Genomic DNA, 17,268 nt, shown 5'->3' on the forward strand with positions numbered 1-17,268 from the left:
ATATCAATAATAAAATCTTTCAGTTAACATACTTTCATATACATTCAATTCTGCTACAATGCTTGTTTTTAAAATATCAGTTTGATCTAACACAACTGATATATTAGGGAACAATTTGAACATGATGTGAAATTTTCATTTGCTTACGTGCATTTCACTTCCTTGCAGCTCATTCACAAGAAATACTAGGTCACTGCAAAAAAAACTGCACCCACCTGAACGGAACCATATAAGAATACATAAAACATACACAAACACCTTAAACATCTACCAGATACCTCAGTTCACTGCATATGTTATGACCTACATCCTCCATATCTGGTGTTACAAATTTCCATCTGATTGCAGATAACCAACTGTTGGAAGACCATTTTCAATGAATATTTTGTGTTTCTGTATGGTCTGAGGCAGAGCATACTTTTCTGGGCAGAGCGCTGGAAAATCTGGACAAAGAATGATTAAAGAACAAACATGCCTTGGAGGCTAGAGATACTGTGAGGTTCCAGAAATATTTACAGATTTTCTTCCCCTCAAAACCATTTCCCTATACTCCAGGGTGGTGAAGCTACTTTCCTCTCTCTTCACCAGGGAAGATTTATTTACCTTCCAAAGTAAAGACCCCTCCCTCCTACTCTATTTCCCTCTCTCTATCTCTATCAGATCTGCCAGCAGCCTATGAAAGTCTCCTAATTTTGGTGTTCCTCTCTTATGGTGCAATCCCACTCTACATGCAGGGTAACATCAGGCCCTCACCACTGAACCTTGCGGGGACTGGAGGTTGGGAACTTGCACTAAGATGCTCTGTAAATAATAAATAGACCAGAGATCTCAAGTTTCCTGTTAGAATATCTACCATTACTGTATCTCTGTATCATCTATACTTACATCTATCTATACTTACTCCTATGTCCTTAACATCCTCCTTCTGCCAATTCACAATAGTTCACAAGCTGCAACCTTTCTGACACCCACTTCCACAAACAAATTTAAGTTCTTTTTCAAGGTCAATTACCATATTTATTGTAGTATTTAGGTATTTCTTAACAACTTAACGTGTAAAATCATACCATTTTTATTAGATTTCTATCTTTTTAAAATGTGTCACAACAAAATTGTAATTTTTTTGTGTCATGACAAAATATAATGATTTTTATGCTGCATGTTTTTTTAAGTAATACATATATTGTGTTATAACAGAACTGAATCTATAGTCTGCTAAAGCTTCTATTGGTGTGGATCAGAATAAGGATGATGACATGTGGAGGCTTAAGAGGAGAACTGTGAATTTATTCATAATAACCCCATCTCCAATTGCTTGGGAAAACTAGGAGTTGACTATAGTATTACTTTCACTTACCCATAAAAAATTTGCTTTCACTTACTTTTATTACATTTACTTTCAATTACTTTTATTTCATTTACCTATAAGAAAGAAATCAGTAGAGTTGATTTTTGAAGTACGTTTTTCTCCAATGTATCAGAATATAGTTACTTTCATGGCATTAAAATGTATAAAAATCCACTAAAAAAAGCCTCACCAGTGGAAATTAAATTGTCCTCTCCATCACTGATATCCTCTGGAACTTCATGCTTCAGAAGAGAACAAGGAGATGACTTTTTATCTAAGAACTCTACAGATGATCTTCCATCATTGTTGGTGCACTTTCCAAAGCTGAAGTCATATCTCTTTTGTGGTACTCCCCTCTCTACTATCTTTTTCCTAAGAATTTCCTCTTCATAGTTTTTTAGGCTTCTGTTTGATGAATATACAATTCTAAAAGAAAATGTAAAATAATAATGAAAATAATGTTGGTGATTCTTAAAAGCTAGTTTCCCAAGTGCTACTTTCATATAATACAACTATATAATTTTAAAACCATTTTTATCTGGACTAACTGGAAAAAGATCTCAAATAGCAGAAAGTTTTAAAAGTAGTCTATGAAATATTTTAATGTTAGAAAGGAATATACAATGCCATCAAACTAGATAACCTAGATAAAATGGACAATTCTTAGAATGACATACACTACCACCTGACTTAAGAAGAAACAGTATCTGAGCAGACCTATACCAACTACAGAGATTGAATTAGTAATCAAAAACTTCCTACAACATAAATCCAGGACAGGTGGCTTCACTGGTGAACCTACCAAATGTTTAAAGAAATGACACCAATCCTTCACAAACTTTTCCAAAAAATAGAAAACAGAACACTTCTTAACACATTCTGAGGCCATTACTATCCTGATACAAAAGCAGACAAAGACACCATAAGAAAAGAAAACCATAGACTAATATTTCTTATTAATATAGTTGAAAAAAAAATTCCTTAGCAAAGTAATAGCAAACTGAATCTAGCAACATATAAAAGGATTATAAACCATGACCAACTGGGGTTTATCTCAGGAATTCAAGGGTAGCTAAACAAATGAAAATCAATGTTATACATCACATGCTATTGTCTGAATGTTTGTAGACCCTCAAAATTTGTATGTTGAAACCTAAAGCCCAGTGTGATATAAGGTAGGAGGTGAGGCCTTTGAGAGGTTACTTAGGTGGAGCCCTCATGAATGGGATTAGTGCCCTTATAAAAGAGGCTCCAAAAAGATCCCTCACCTCCTTCCACCATGTGAGGGCACAGTGAGAAGTCAGCATCTACAACCCGGAATAGGGTCTTCACCAGACAGAATCCTACCATGCTGGCACTCTGGTCTTGGACTTCCACACTCCAGAACTGTGAGAAATAAATTTTTGTTGTTTATAAGCCATCCAGTCTGTAGTATTTTTTTAGAGCAGCCCAAAGACATCATAAAACCTTTTAAATTTAGTCCTCTTAGTAGGACTAAGACACCATATCAACAGGACAAAAACCACATGATCACCTCAATAGATGCAGAAAAAGCATTTGACAAAATCCAACACCCTGTCATGATGAAACACTCAAAAAACTTGGAATAGAAGGAATGTCCTCAACCTGATTAAGAACATCTATGAAAAACCCACAGCTAACATCATATTTAATGGTACAAGACTGAAAACTTTCCTTCTAAGATCAGAAAGGATGCCTGCCTGTTCTCATTACTTCTATTCAACATTTAACTGGAGGCTCTAGCCAGGGGATTAGGCAAGAAAAAGAAATAAAAGGCATCTGAATTGGAAAGGAATAACTAAAGCTATCTCTATTTACAAATGACAAACTTGTATATAGAAATCCTTGGAAACCCACCCCAAAACCTATTTGTTAAACAAGTTCTACAAGGTTGCAGGATACAAGATCAATATGCAAAAATCAATTATATTTCTAAATACTAGAAATCAACAGTCTAAAAGGAAATTAGAAAATAGTACCATTTACAATAACATCAAAAAAATACTTAAGAATATATTTCACAAAAAAAGCATAACACTTATACATTCAAAGCTATAAAACAATGCTGCAAGCAATTATATAAAGGGAAACACATTCTAGATGATTTAAGATTAAGAAGGCAATACTCTCTGAATTGCTCTACAGATTCTATTCAATGCAGTATCTATCAAAATTCAACTACTTTTCTGCAGAAATGGAAAAGTCAGTCCTCAAATTCAAATAGAAATGCAAGGGACCTAGGGGCGCCTGGGTGGCTCAGATGGTTAAGCGTCTGCCTTCAGCTCAGGTCATGATCCGTGTCCTGGGATCAAGCCTTGCATCAGGCTCCTGGCTCAGCGGGGAGCCTGCTTCTCCCTCTCCCTCTGCCTCTGCCTCTCCCCCTTTGACTGCTCTCTCTCTTTCTCTCTGTATCTCTGTCTCAAATGAATAAATAAAATCTTTAAAAAAAAAAATGCAAGGGACCCAGAACAGTCAAAACAATCTTGACAAAGAACAAAGATGGAAGATTCATACTTCCCAAATTCTAAGCTTCCTACAAAGCTACGGTCATCTGCACTGTGTGGTACTGGCATGAGGATAAACATATAGATCAGCAGAACAGAACTGAGTGCATAGAACTACATATATGGGCAACTAACTTTTGACAACAGTGTGGTGATATTGTGATTTATAACATGAAATATATATTTGGCTTTTGCCCACTGTTCCTGGCACATATCTCCTAAAACCCTTGTAATTTCCTATGCAAGAGTCATAGGGACATTTTTGCTATAATGCTTAGCTTTGTTCCCAACTCCTGAAATAGCTCCAGGGCGATAGAAGTGGAATGGATGGCTCTTCTTATTCATAACAAGCCCTTTGAACCACAGCAGAGTTTACATTAATGAGCTAGGTGACATTTGGAAAGCCCCCAAGGATGGGGCTGCTTGGCAAGAGAGTTTGAATTAATCATCAATGGCTAATGATTTCATCCATCATGCCTAAGTAATAAAGCCTCCATAAAGACCCTAAAAGATGGGATTCAGTGAGCCTCTGGGTTGGTGAATACATGGAGGAGCTGGGAGAGTGGTGCACCCAGAGAGGGCATGGGAACTCCACACCCCTTCCCACATACTCGCCCTTTCCACCTCTTTCATCTGGCTGTTCTTAAGTTACATCCTTTTATAGTAAATTGGCAATCTAGTAAGTAAAATCCTTTCCTGAGTTCTGTGAGTTCTGTGTTCTAGCAAATTAATTGAACTTGAGAAAGGAGTCATGGGACCCTTCAATTCATAGCTCGTTGGTCAGAAGCACAGGGAACAACCCAGACTTGCAACTGCATGTGAAAAGGGTTTGGGACAGTCTCATGGGACTAAACCCTTAACCTGTGGGATCTAATAATATCTCCAGGTAGTGTCAGAATTGAATTAAATGGGTAGGACCCCCAGCTGGTATCTGGAGAATCTCAGAACTGTTTGATGTGGGGGAAAACTCCCACACATTTGGTGACCAGAAGGGTCAGAAATGAATTATTCTATGAGTACAGTATTAAAAGTAAAGGAGACATTGGGGAGGGTATGTGCTATGGTGAGCGCTGTGAATTGTGTTAAGACTGATGAATCACAGACCTGTACCTCTGAAACAAATAATATATTATATGTTTTAAAAAAAAGAAGATAGTAGGAAGGGAAAAATGAAGGGGGGAAAATCGGAGGGGGAGAGAAACCATGAGAGACTATGGACTCTGAGAAACAAAGTGAGGGTTCTAGAGGGAAGGGGGATGGGGGGATGGGCTAGCCTGGTGATGGGTATTAAAGAGGGCACGTACTGAATGGAGCACTGGGTGTTATACACAAACAATGCATCATGGAACACTACATCAAAAACTAATGATGTAATGTATGGTGATTAACATAACCTAATAAAAAAAAAAGTAAAGGAGACACACAGTAAAATGTTTTTCCTTTAGAGGTGTCCAGACAATCCAACAGGAAAAGAATAGTCTCTTCAAAAGATGGTGCTGAGATAAGTGGATATCCAAATATGAAAGAACAAAGCTGGATACTAGCCTCACAATTATATACAAAAATTAATTCAGAATAGGTGAAAGATCTAAATGTAAGAACTAAAAAAGTATACATGGGTATAAGTCTTCATGACCTTGGATTAGGCAATGGTTTTTTACACAGAACACCAAAAGTACAAGTAACAACAACAAAAAAGAAATAAAGTGAAAATCATAGAAATTATAAACTTTTGTACTTTCAAAGACACAATGAAGAAAGTTAAAAGACAATTCACAGAATGGGAGAAAGAGTTTGCAAATCACATACCTGATAAGAGACTTGTATCTAGAACATATAAAGAATTTTAAAATCCTTTCCTATAGAATAAAATTCTTTTTTGAAAAAGATTTTATTTGAGAGAGAGAGCATGCGCATGCATGCACATGAGAGAGAACACGAGCAGGGGGAGAGGTAGAGAGAGAAGCAGACTCCCCATGGAGCAGGGAGGCCAGTGCAGGGCTCAATCCCAGGACCCTGGGATCACGACCTGAACCAAAGGCAGACACTTAACCCACTGAGCCACCTAGGTGCCCCAGAATAAAATTCATATATAGAGACTATGTACAGAATATCAAATAAAGAATTTCAAAATATAAACAATACATCTCAATAATATAAAGACAAATGACCCAACTTAAAATGGGCAAAGAAACTCTATAGTTTTCCAAAGAAGATATATAATAGCCAATATGCACACAAAAAGATATTCAACATCAATAGCCACCAGAGAAATACAAATCAATATCACAATGAGATACCACTTCACACCCACTATAGTGACTATAATCAAAATGACAGATAATAACAAGTGTTGTCAAGAATGTAGAGAAATTGGAATCTTCATACATGTTGGTAGGAATGTAAAATGGTGTAGCCTCTTTGGAAAAGAGCCTGGCATTTCCTCAAAAGTTTACCATATGACTCAGCAATTTCACTTCTAGGTATATAACACAAGAGAAATGAAAACATATGTTCACATAAAAATCAGTACATGAATGTTCATAGTAGAATTATTCATAACAGCCAAAAAGTCAAAACACCCAAATGTCTATCAACCAATGAATGGATATGGTATATCCATATGTACAGAAGAGATTTAATATAGCAGTCCTGACACTATCTTTTAAGATTTAATTATAAGGTTGGCCCTTGGCTGGTATCTGGGGACATGATTTCAGGAGTGTTCCTGGCATTCTATAAATGACAAGTGTGGCTCGTTGTGCCTAAACCATTTATACGAATAATATGGTTTATGCTTAACACCTGCTTTCCTTCCAGGAGTCTGGAATATGGATGCACAATAGACACAGGATGCCTACATGACAAACACCTAGTAAAAACCCTGGGCACTGAGCCTCTAATGAGCTCCCCTGGTTGACAACATTTCAGAAGTGTTGTCAAAACTCATTACTAGGGGAATTAAGCATATCCTGTGTGACTCCACTGGGAGAAGACTCTTGGAAGTTTGTGCCTAGTTTCCTGCGGACTTCACTCCATATTCCTTTTCTCTTTATTTCTTTTGTTGTAAATCACAGCCCAGAATATGACTATATGCTGAGTCCTATGAGTCCTAGCAAATCATCAAACCTGAGTATGGTCGTGATGACTCTTTATCCACCATACAATGAAATATTCAGCCATGAAAACAAATGAAGAACTGATAAACACCACAACATCAATGAACCTTGAAAATATCACACTAAGTTTAAAAAGCAGGACATAAAAGGACATGTACTATATGATTCTACTTATATGAAATGCCCAGAATAGGCAAAACCATAAAGACAGAAAGTAGATTATTGGTTGCCAGGAACTGGGGGAAGAGAGAGTGGGAAGTGACTGCTGGGGGCACAGAATTTCTTTTTAGGATGGTGAAAATATTCTGGAATTGGAGACTGGTGGTTGCAAAACACTGTAAATATACTAAGATGACTGAATTATACAGTTTAGAAGGGTGACTTTTAAGGTGTGTGAATTCTATCTCAGTTTTTTAAAAGACTGAGAATAGGAGAGGAACTGGAGGCAGTGTAATAGATAACTCTTGAGCTTTAACGTAAAAGGGTGCAGAGCATTAGAGTACCAGCTGGTAGAGTATTAGTTGGAAGTGAAATGAGGTCAGGAAAGGCTTCTGTTACTTTTAAAGTGGGAATAAAATACCATGTTTATATACCAATGAGAAGATCCAAAAGAAAAGAAAAGAAACTTCTTTTGGGAAAGTGAAAACTGCTGGAGAAATGTCCCTCAATAGGAGAAGAGGGTGAAAATGGTTTTAGTGGAGGGAATGGTTTTAGAAGCACTGACAGTTCATCAACAGTAACAGGGGAAAAGACAAAGCATACGGTGTAAATGCAACTAAATGAATAGATGTTGGAACAGTTTGTGAAAGTTCTAATTGCTTTGATTTTTCTCTGTGAAATATAAAGAAAGGTCATCAAGTGAGAATGAAGATGGGGGAAGAACAGGTGAGGGTTCAAAAAAAAGGAGGTATGAAATAATCTAGGAGAGAAGGAGAGCAAATAGGACTAGGGAAATATCATATAACTGCATACAGTCAGCACTAAGTACCTACTTGAGGTTCATGGCCATGATTTAAAGTGAGACCAAATACCATGTGTTTTTCTCCTGCCATTTAATTGTCTGAATGCAGGAGTGGAGGAATCAAAGAACTGGATTTAAGGTTTGGGGTTTTGACATACATACAAGGCAAATTCAGAGGGGACAAAGGAAAAGAGGCTGTATGTAAAGGAAGTGATATTATGATAGACAAAAAAAATTTAAACTAAGGATAGAAACAAGGACATAAGAGGATAAGAGACAATAAAACCGGTAAGAGTCATTGCAGGTCCTGATGGGAGTCAATAAATTATTAGATTCAGGAGTTTTAAAGGAGTAAGGTAGAGAGATGGGAAGAAGTTAGAGGTTGAAATGTCTGGAATCAAGATTATGGAGGACTGGGGCGCCTGGGTGGCTCAGTTGGTTAAGCGACTGCCTTCGGCTCAGGTCATGATCCTGGAGTCCCGGGATCGAGTCCCGCATCAGGCTCCCTGCTCGGCGGGGAGTCTGCTTCTCCCTCTGACCCTCCTCCCTCTCATGCTGTCTCTCATTCTCTCTCTTTCAAATAAATAAATAAAATCTTAAAAAAAAAAAAAGATTATGGAGGATTGCAGTTTATTGTTATTGACATGATTTAGGATTTGACATGGTAGTGAGGTAGTGTGCAGAACAAGATCACTGGAAGACAAGAACTAAAGGAACCAAGAGGCCATGGTATTGGAAACATATGTTGCAATTTTAATTACCATGAATTACATTACAAGAGAAATTGACAAGAATTTTTTTGAGAAATGAGGAGGACTGACTTCTGGGGAAGATGGTGGAGTGGGAGGATCTTAAGCACCCTTCTCCCATGGATACAACTAGATAACACCCACATCTGTGTAAATAACCTAGAAAACGAAGTGAAGATGGGCAGAACAGACTCTCCACAGCTAAATGTAGAGAAGAGGCCACATCAAAAAGGGCAGAAAGGGCGGAGATGCTGTCAGGAGACAACGACCCTTGGGACTGTCTGTGGGAGGGAGGGCTACCATGGGCGTAAAGAGGATCAGACACCAGCCTGGGGAGAACCACATAGGAAAGATGAATCCCCATAACATTTGGCTTTGAAAACCACATGGACTTAACAATCAGTAGGGCTTAACACCTGGAACTTTAAAAATCAGCAGGCAGAACTCTGGGAGAGCCAGGAGTCCCCTCCTTTAAAGAGAGAGCACAACAAAGAGCCAGAAGAAATACAGCATAGAAGCAGCAGTTTGAACGCCTAGGGATATGGGAAGGGGATTTATTTACGAATCTCAGAGTGTGTGCTGGAGGGGCAGGGAACTTAGGGAACTTCTCCAAGAACAAAACAGCTGCTAAGCACCATTTCCCTCTCCAACACCAAAGCCTAGATACACAAGCACCTACGGGAACAAGCAGAGCATGTACACTCTCCACCTACATGCTAAAGCATGCTTCACACCCCCATTCTGCTGCAGAAATGCCCTCTCCTTCAGAGCCTAAGCAGGACTTTCCCCCAGGGGCTGCAGACCCTGACCCACAACTGACTGACAGAGACCTACTGGCTCCTCACAGCCCATCCCGCATTCTGCTGCAGACCTGCCCCATCGAATACATCCTTGGCTGAAGCCCATCCAAAGCAGTGCCATAAGCCTGGCAGTGTCAAGCAACCCTGACAGGAGCCATCAACACTTCAGTGTGACTCCTGCCCTGGGGGAGAGGGGAAATTAACAACACACACCAGTCCAAATGCAGCCCCAGCAGTGGGCTGGGGACAGACATCAGGTCTGACTGCAGGCCCCACCCACCAATGAAAGCTTCTGAGAAGACAACACAGGGAAAACCCCTGCAGTTCCATGCCATTGCATCTCTGGCAAATGCCTGGTCTGATTCAGTCAAGCCCAAGGCAGTCCCAGACTGACCCACTAACAACACAGGGACCAAATCCTGCTCACAACAGGCAAAGAGAGCCATTGCAGACAACTAGACTGAAGGCAAATGTGATTCAGCAACACTAGGTTACACAACCACACATAAAAGATACCTCTGAAGCGCCAGGTTCTGGTCAACAGGGGACACAGAACAACAGGGCACTATAGGACCTCTTCTTCATAAGGCCACTACTTTCATGAGGAGGAGAGATAGCTGACTTTCCTAACACATATAAACAGATACAGAAAGTTAGATAAAATGAGGAGACAGCGGACTATGTACTAAATGAAAGAACAGGGCAAAATCTCAGCAGGAGGGCTAAACAAAATGGAGATAAATAATATGTCCTACAGAGAATTTACAGTAATGGTCATGAAGATACTCACTGGACTTGAGAACAAAGTGGAGGACCTCAGTGAGACACTCAACAAAGAGATAGAAAATATGAAAAAGAACCAATCACAGATGAAGAACTCAGTAACTAAAATTAAAAATATACTAGAAAGAATAAATAGTAGACTAGAGGAAGCAAAAAAATGGATCAGCGACCTGGAGGACAGAGTAATGGAAAGCAATCAAGCTAAAGAGGAGAGAGAAAAATAGTAATAAAAAAATTAAAATAGACTATGGGAAGCCAGCAACACTACCAATAAAATAACATTTGCATTATAGGGATCCAAGGAGAAGAGACAGAAAAGGGAGCAGAAAATTTATCTGACAAATAATGCCTGAAAACTTACTGAATCTGGGGAAGAAACAGAAATCCAGATCCAGGAGGCAAAGAGAGCATCCAACAAAATCAAACCATGGAGGTCCACACCAAGACACACAGTCATTAAAAGGATGAAAGGTGGTTATAAAGAATTTTAAAAGCAGCAAGAGAAAAGAAAACAATTACATACAAGGGGAAAACCCCATAAGGCTATCAGTTGATTTTTCAGCATAAATTTTGCAAACCAGAAGAAAATGGCATGATATATTCAATGTGCTGATAGGAAAAAATCTGCAGCCAAGAATACTCTATCCAGCAAGGCTATCATTGACAACTGGAGAAGACATAAAGAGTTCCTAGGCAAACAAAAGTTAAAGGAATTCATCACCATTAAACCAACTCTATAAACATTTTAAAGGGGACTCCTTCTGTGGAAAGAAAAGACCACAAAGAGTTGTTAAAAAAAAAAAAAGTCAGAAGTACAAAAGCAGTAAAATTAAGTTTATCTACTAAAATCAGTCAAGGGAGTCCCAAAATAGGATATAAAGTATGATACCATATAACTAAAATGTGGCAGGGGTAGGGGAAAAGGAGTTAAGAATGGGTTCAAACTTAAGGAACCATCAACTTAATACAGACTGTTGTATGTGTAAGATGTCATATATAAGCCTAACAGTAACCTAATAGATATCAAAAAATAAAGAGAAAGGAATCCAAGTATATCACTAAAGAAAGCCAGCAAACTGTGAGAGAAGAGAGAAGAAAGGACAGAGAAGAACTACAAAAACAACCATAAGAAGTAACAAAATGGCAATAAGTCCATACCTTTCAATAGTTACTTTGAATGAAAATGGACTAAATGCTCCAATCAGGAGACATAGGGTGACAGAATAGATAAAAAAGCAGGAACCATCTATATGCTGCCTACAAGAGACTCATGTCATACTAAAGACACATGTAGATTGAAAGTAAAGGGATGGAAAAACAATCATCATGCATATGGAAGTGAAAAGAAAGCCAGGGGAGCAAACTTATACTGGACAAAATAGACTTTACAACAAGACTGTAACAAGAGACAGAGAAGGACACTATATAACCATAAAGGGAACAATCCAACAAGAAGATATAACAATTGTATATATTTATGCACCCAACATGGGAGCACCCAAATATATAACACAATAATAATAAACATAGAGGAAGTAATCGATAGTAATACAATAATAATAAGGGACTTCAATACCCCAGTTACATCAATGGGCAGATCATTCAAACAGAATCAACAAGGAAACATTGAACCAGATGGATCTAACAGATATATTCAGAACATTCCATCCTAAAACAGTAGAATACACATTATCTTCAAGTACAAACACAGCACTCTCCAGTATAGATCACAAGTTAGGCCACAGAACAAATCTAAACAAATTCAAAAAGATCAAAGTCATGCCATACATCTTTTCTAATCACAATGCTATGAAACTAGCAATCAACCATAAGAAAAAAATCTGGAAAGAATACACATACATGGAGGTTAACATGCTACTAAACAATGAATGGGTTAACCAAGAAATCAAAGAGGGAAAAAAAATACATGGAGATAAATGAAAATGAAAACAACAATGGTCCAAAATCTTTGGGATGTAGAAAAAAGGTCCTAAGAGGCAACATTGTAGCGATTTAGGCCTACCTCAAGAAGCAATAAAAATCTCAAATAAACAACCTAATGTTACACCTGAGGCAGCTAGAAAAAAAACAAAACACAAAACCACAAGGAAAGAAAAAACAAAGATTAGAGCAGAAATAAGTGAAATAAAAACTAAAAAACAATAGAACAGATAATGAAACAGGAGCTGGTACTTTTAAAAGGTCAACAAAATTAATAAACCTTAATCCAAACTCATAAAAATAAAAAAGAGCGAGAGGAGGCAAATAAACATCAAAAATGAAAGAGGAGAAATAATAACCAACACCACAGAAACATAAAGGATTATAAGAGGATATTATGAAAAATCATGTCAACAAATTGGACAACCTAGAAGAAATGCATAAATTCCTAGAAAAATATAACCACCCAAAACTGAATCAGGAGAAATAGAAATTTGAACAGGCCAATTACCAGCAATGAAATTAAATCAGTAATCAAAAAAAATCCCAACAAAGTCCAGGACTAGACGGCTTCACAGGTAAATTCCAACAAACATTTAAAGAAGAGTTAATACCTATTCTTCTCGGGCACCTGGGTGGCTCAGTCCATTAAGTGTCTGCCTTCGGCTCAGGTCCTGATCCCAGGGTCCTGGGATCGAGCCCTACATCGGGCTCCCTGCTGAGCGGGGAGCCTGCTTCTCCCTCTCCTGCTCACCCTGCTTGTGCTCGCTCCCTCCCTCTCTCTCTGTCAAATAAATAAATAAAATCTTAAAAAAAAATACCTATTCTTCTCAAACTATTCCAAAAAATGAGAGAGAAAGGACAGCTTCTAAATTCATTCCACGAGGCCAGCATTACCCTGATACCAATACCAAATAAAGACACCTAAAAAAAAGAAACTACAGGTCAATATGTCTGATGAATATAGATGCAAAAATCCTTAACAAAGTATTAGCAAATCAAATCCAACAATGCATTAAAAAATCATTCACCATGATCAAGTGGGATTTATTTCCAGGACGCAAGGGTGATTCAATATCCACAACTCAATCAATGTGATACATCACATCAACAAGAGAAAGGATAAAAACCATAAGATCATCTCAATAAATGCAGAAAAAGCATTTGACAAAGTACAATATCCATTCACGACAAAAACGCTCAACAAAGTAGATTTAGAGGGAACACACCTCAACATAACAAAGGCCATATATGAAAAACCCAGAGCTAATATCATCCTCAATGGGGAAAAACTGAGAGCTTTCCCCTAAGATCAGGAACAAGACAAGGATGGCTACTCTCACCACTTTTATTCAACATAGTATTGGGAGTCTTAGCCACAGTAATCATATAGAAAGAAGAAATAAAGGGCTTCCAAACTGGTAAAGAAGTAAAACTTTCACTATTTGCAGATGACATGATTGTACATAATGAAAATTCTAAAGATTCCACCAAAAAACTATGAGAACTGATATATCAATTCAGTAAAGTTGCAGGATTCAAAATCAATGTACAGAAATCCACTGCATTTCTATACATTAATAAAGAAGCAGCACAAAGAGAAATTAAGAAAACAATCCCATTTACAATTATACCAAAAATAATAAGATACCTAGGAATAAAACTAACCAAGGAGGTGAAAGACCTGTACTCTGAGAACTTTCTCATAAAACATTGATGAAAGAAACTGAAGATGACACAATGAAATGGAAATATATTCCATGCTCATGGGCTGGAAGAACAAATATTGTTAAAATGTCTATACTACCAGGGGCGCCTAGGTGGCTCAGTCAGTTAAGCATCCAACTCTTCATTTTGGCTCAGGTCATGATCTCAGGGTTGGGAGAGTGAGCCCAGAATCAGGGTCCACACTCAGCACAGAGTCTGCCTGGAATTCTTTCCCTCTTCCTCTCCCTCCCTCTTTGCCCCTTCCTCCGCTCATGCTATCTCTCTCTTAAATAAATAAATAAATAGATCTTTTTTTTTAATGTCTATAATACCCAAGCAATCTATACACGTAATGCAATCCGTATCAAAATACCAATAGCATTCTTCATAGAAACAGAACAAACAACCGTAAAATTTGTATGGAACCACAAAAGACCCTGAATAGCCAAAACAATCTTGAAAAAGAAACAAAGCTGGAGGTATCACAATCCCAGATTTCAAGATATACAACAAAGCTACAGTAATCGAAACAGTATGGCACTGGCATAAAAATATAGACAATGGTCAGTGAAACAGGATAGAGAACCCAGAAATAAACCCATGATTATGGGGCACCTGGGTGGCTTAGTCGTTAAGCATCTGCCTTCGGCTCAGGTCCTGATCCCAGGGTCCTGGGATTGAGCCCCGCATTGGGCTCCCTGCCCCGCGGGAAGCCTGCTTCTCCTCTCCCATTCCCCCTGCCTGTGTTCCCTCTCTCGCTGTGTCTCTCTCTGTCAAATAAATAAATAAAATCTTTAAAGAAAAAAAAAAAACACCCATGATTATATGGTAAACCAATCTTCGATAAAGGAGGCAAAATACGCAATGGGAAAAAGTCTCTTCAACAAATGGTGTTGGGAAAACTACAATACAAGCAAAATAATGAAACTGAACCACCTTTTCACACCATACATAAAAATAAACTTGACATGAATTAAGGACTTAAATGAGAGACCTGAAACCATTAAAATCCTTGAAAAGAGCACAGGCAGTAATACCTTTGACATCAACCATACCAACATTTTTCTAGATAGGTCTCCTGAGGCAAGGGAAATAAAAGCAAAAATAAACTACTGGGATTATATCAAAATAAAAAGCTTCTGCACAGCCAAGGAAACAGTCAATGGAACTAAAAGACAATCAGTGAATGGGAGAAGATATTTGCAAATGACATATCCAATAAAGGGTCAGTATCCCAAATATATAAAGAACTTACACAATTCCACACCAAAAAAAACCAACAACAACAACAAAAAACACCCAAATAATCCCGTTTAAAAATGGGGAGAGGACCTGAGTAGAAATTTTTCCAATAAGACAGACAGATGGCAACAGAAACATAAAAAGATGTTCAACAGCCCTCATCATCAGGGAAATGCAAATCAAAACCTCAATGAGATATCACCCCACACCTCTCAGAATGGCTAGAATCAAAAAGACAGGAAACAAGCGTTGGCAAGGATGTAGAGAAAAAGAACCCTCATACAATGTTGGTAGGAATGCAAACTGGTGCAGCCACTGTGGAAAACAGTATGGAGGTTCCTCAAAAAGTTAAAAATAGAATTACTAAATGATCAGTAATTCCACTACTGGGTATTTATCCAAAGAATACAAAAACACTAATTGGGAAAGATTATATGTACCACTATGTTGACTGCAGCATTATTTACAATAACCAAATTATGGAAGCAACCCAAGTGTCCATCAATAGATGAATGGATAAAGGTCTAGTATATATACACAATGAAATATTACTGAGCCATAAACATAAATGGATCAAGAGGATATAATGTTAAGGGAAATAATCAGTTAGAGAAAGACAAATACCATTTGATTTCACTCATATGTGGGATTTAAGAAACAAAACAAATGAACAAAGAAGAAAAGAGACAAACCAAAAAGCAGACTCTTAACTATAGAGAACAAACAGATGGTTAACAGAGGGGAGGTGGGTGGGGAGGATGGTTAAATAGATGAAGGGGATTAAGAGTACACTTATCATGATGAGCACTGAGTATTGTATAGAATTGCTGCATCACTATATTGTACACCTGAAACTAATATAATACTGTATATCAACTATACTTTTATTAAAAATAAAAATTAATTAACATATTTTTTAAAAAGTGAAATGAGGAGGACTGACTTAAGGGTCTATAGATGACTGGCTAGTGGTATAGACTGGAAAGATGAGATTCAAAGACAGTTTAGGAAGATGGGAGGAAGAAAGATCTAAAGGCAGCAATTGGTTTTCAAATGTTTTAAAATGCACCTGGGAATTGGTTTTATTCAGGTATGCTGAGCCAAATGATTAGGAAATGACTGCCATTGAAAAGATAGTTTGTAATTTGCAGTACCCAAGCAGAGAGAGGCACACCACACCAGTAATGGCCACATGGGGAAGCAATAGGGTTGGTCTGGAAGCAGGAGGTAGAGCAAAGCACAGGCAGAAGCCTTTATTATGTTTTCTGTGAAAAGGAATGAGTGGGGCAAGGTGAACAACCGAAGCTTAATATTAGTTTTAATAATTGGGGCTGGAGGTGGGGTGGGGAGGGGTGGGGCATGCTCTGGGCTATGAGGATGATCTTTAGTTGCCTGGTGTTTGGCCCTGGGAAGATTAGGGCAGAGGAATATTGCCTTGTGGAGAAAAAGAACCAGATTGAGGAGGTGGGGGTGTTGGAATGGATTTAGGATGGCCTGACCCTAGGAGGAATAATCTCTGCCCAGTCAATGAGGCCCCAGATGCCAGAGCATCAATAATACAGAAAATAAGAAAATATAGTTAAATACAGTGAATACAACAAGACACCTATCCCACCCACTTCGAGCCCTGCTAGTATAAGAAATGTGAGAGAAAATACCCATTACCTGAAAAAGCTGCAGGGGAAACAGAATCTTTTGTTCTGTGCTGCTCTGTGTGTTTATACCTTCCTGACAAGTTATCTTAGCATCCCCCAGTTAATTGATGTTAAGTTGCAAATTCAAAGGTCATTCCTCTTAAAAAAAAAGACTATGGAATAAACAATTGAGTGAAAAGAAAAAAAAGGTCTTTCCTCTTTTCTTTCCTCACACACACGCGCACACACACATACACACTCTGACACCTACAATGGGGTAGGTCTTCTTGGAAAATTGAAGATTTTTATACTAAGTTGAATTTTTGAATTTTAATCACGAGGTCATGAAGCAACAACTATTTTCCATTGCCAATCATTTGAATCATGTATGATGCTGCTGTATATAAAACAATTTTTCACAGACTGTATTTCCCACTCTAACTCAAGTGCATAATACCA

The 17,268-nt window shown here is 38.0% G+C and overlaps 1 protein-coding gene across 2 annotated transcripts in view; it reads right to left on the bottom strand.

Annotated features, from left to right (window-relative positions):
* The window catches only part of BTBD8 (BTB domain containing 8), a 107,831-nt gene that overhangs the window by 81,015 nt on the left and 9,548 nt on the right, over positions 1-17,268 (bottom strand). Inside the window, exon 3 of one of the 2 annotated variants that reach the window (XM_035018041.1) lies at positions 1,539-1,774. In XM_035018041.1, the coding sequence (XP_034873932.1) occupies positions 1,539-1,774 (236 nt within the window). Of the gene's footprint in view, positions 1-1,538; positions 1,775-17,268 lie in introns of those variants that run through there. The other variant, XM_035018042.1, reaches the window with a different exon arrangement.

The sequence above is a fragment of the Mirounga leonina genome, unplaced genomic scaffold (assembly GCF_011800145.1).
Source record: "Mirounga leonina isolate KUSES-001 unplaced genomic scaffold, KU_Mleo_1.0 Mir_173, whole genome shotgun sequence".
Lineage (NCBI taxonomy): Eukaryota > Metazoa > Chordata > Mammalia > Carnivora > Phocidae > Mirounga > Mirounga leonina.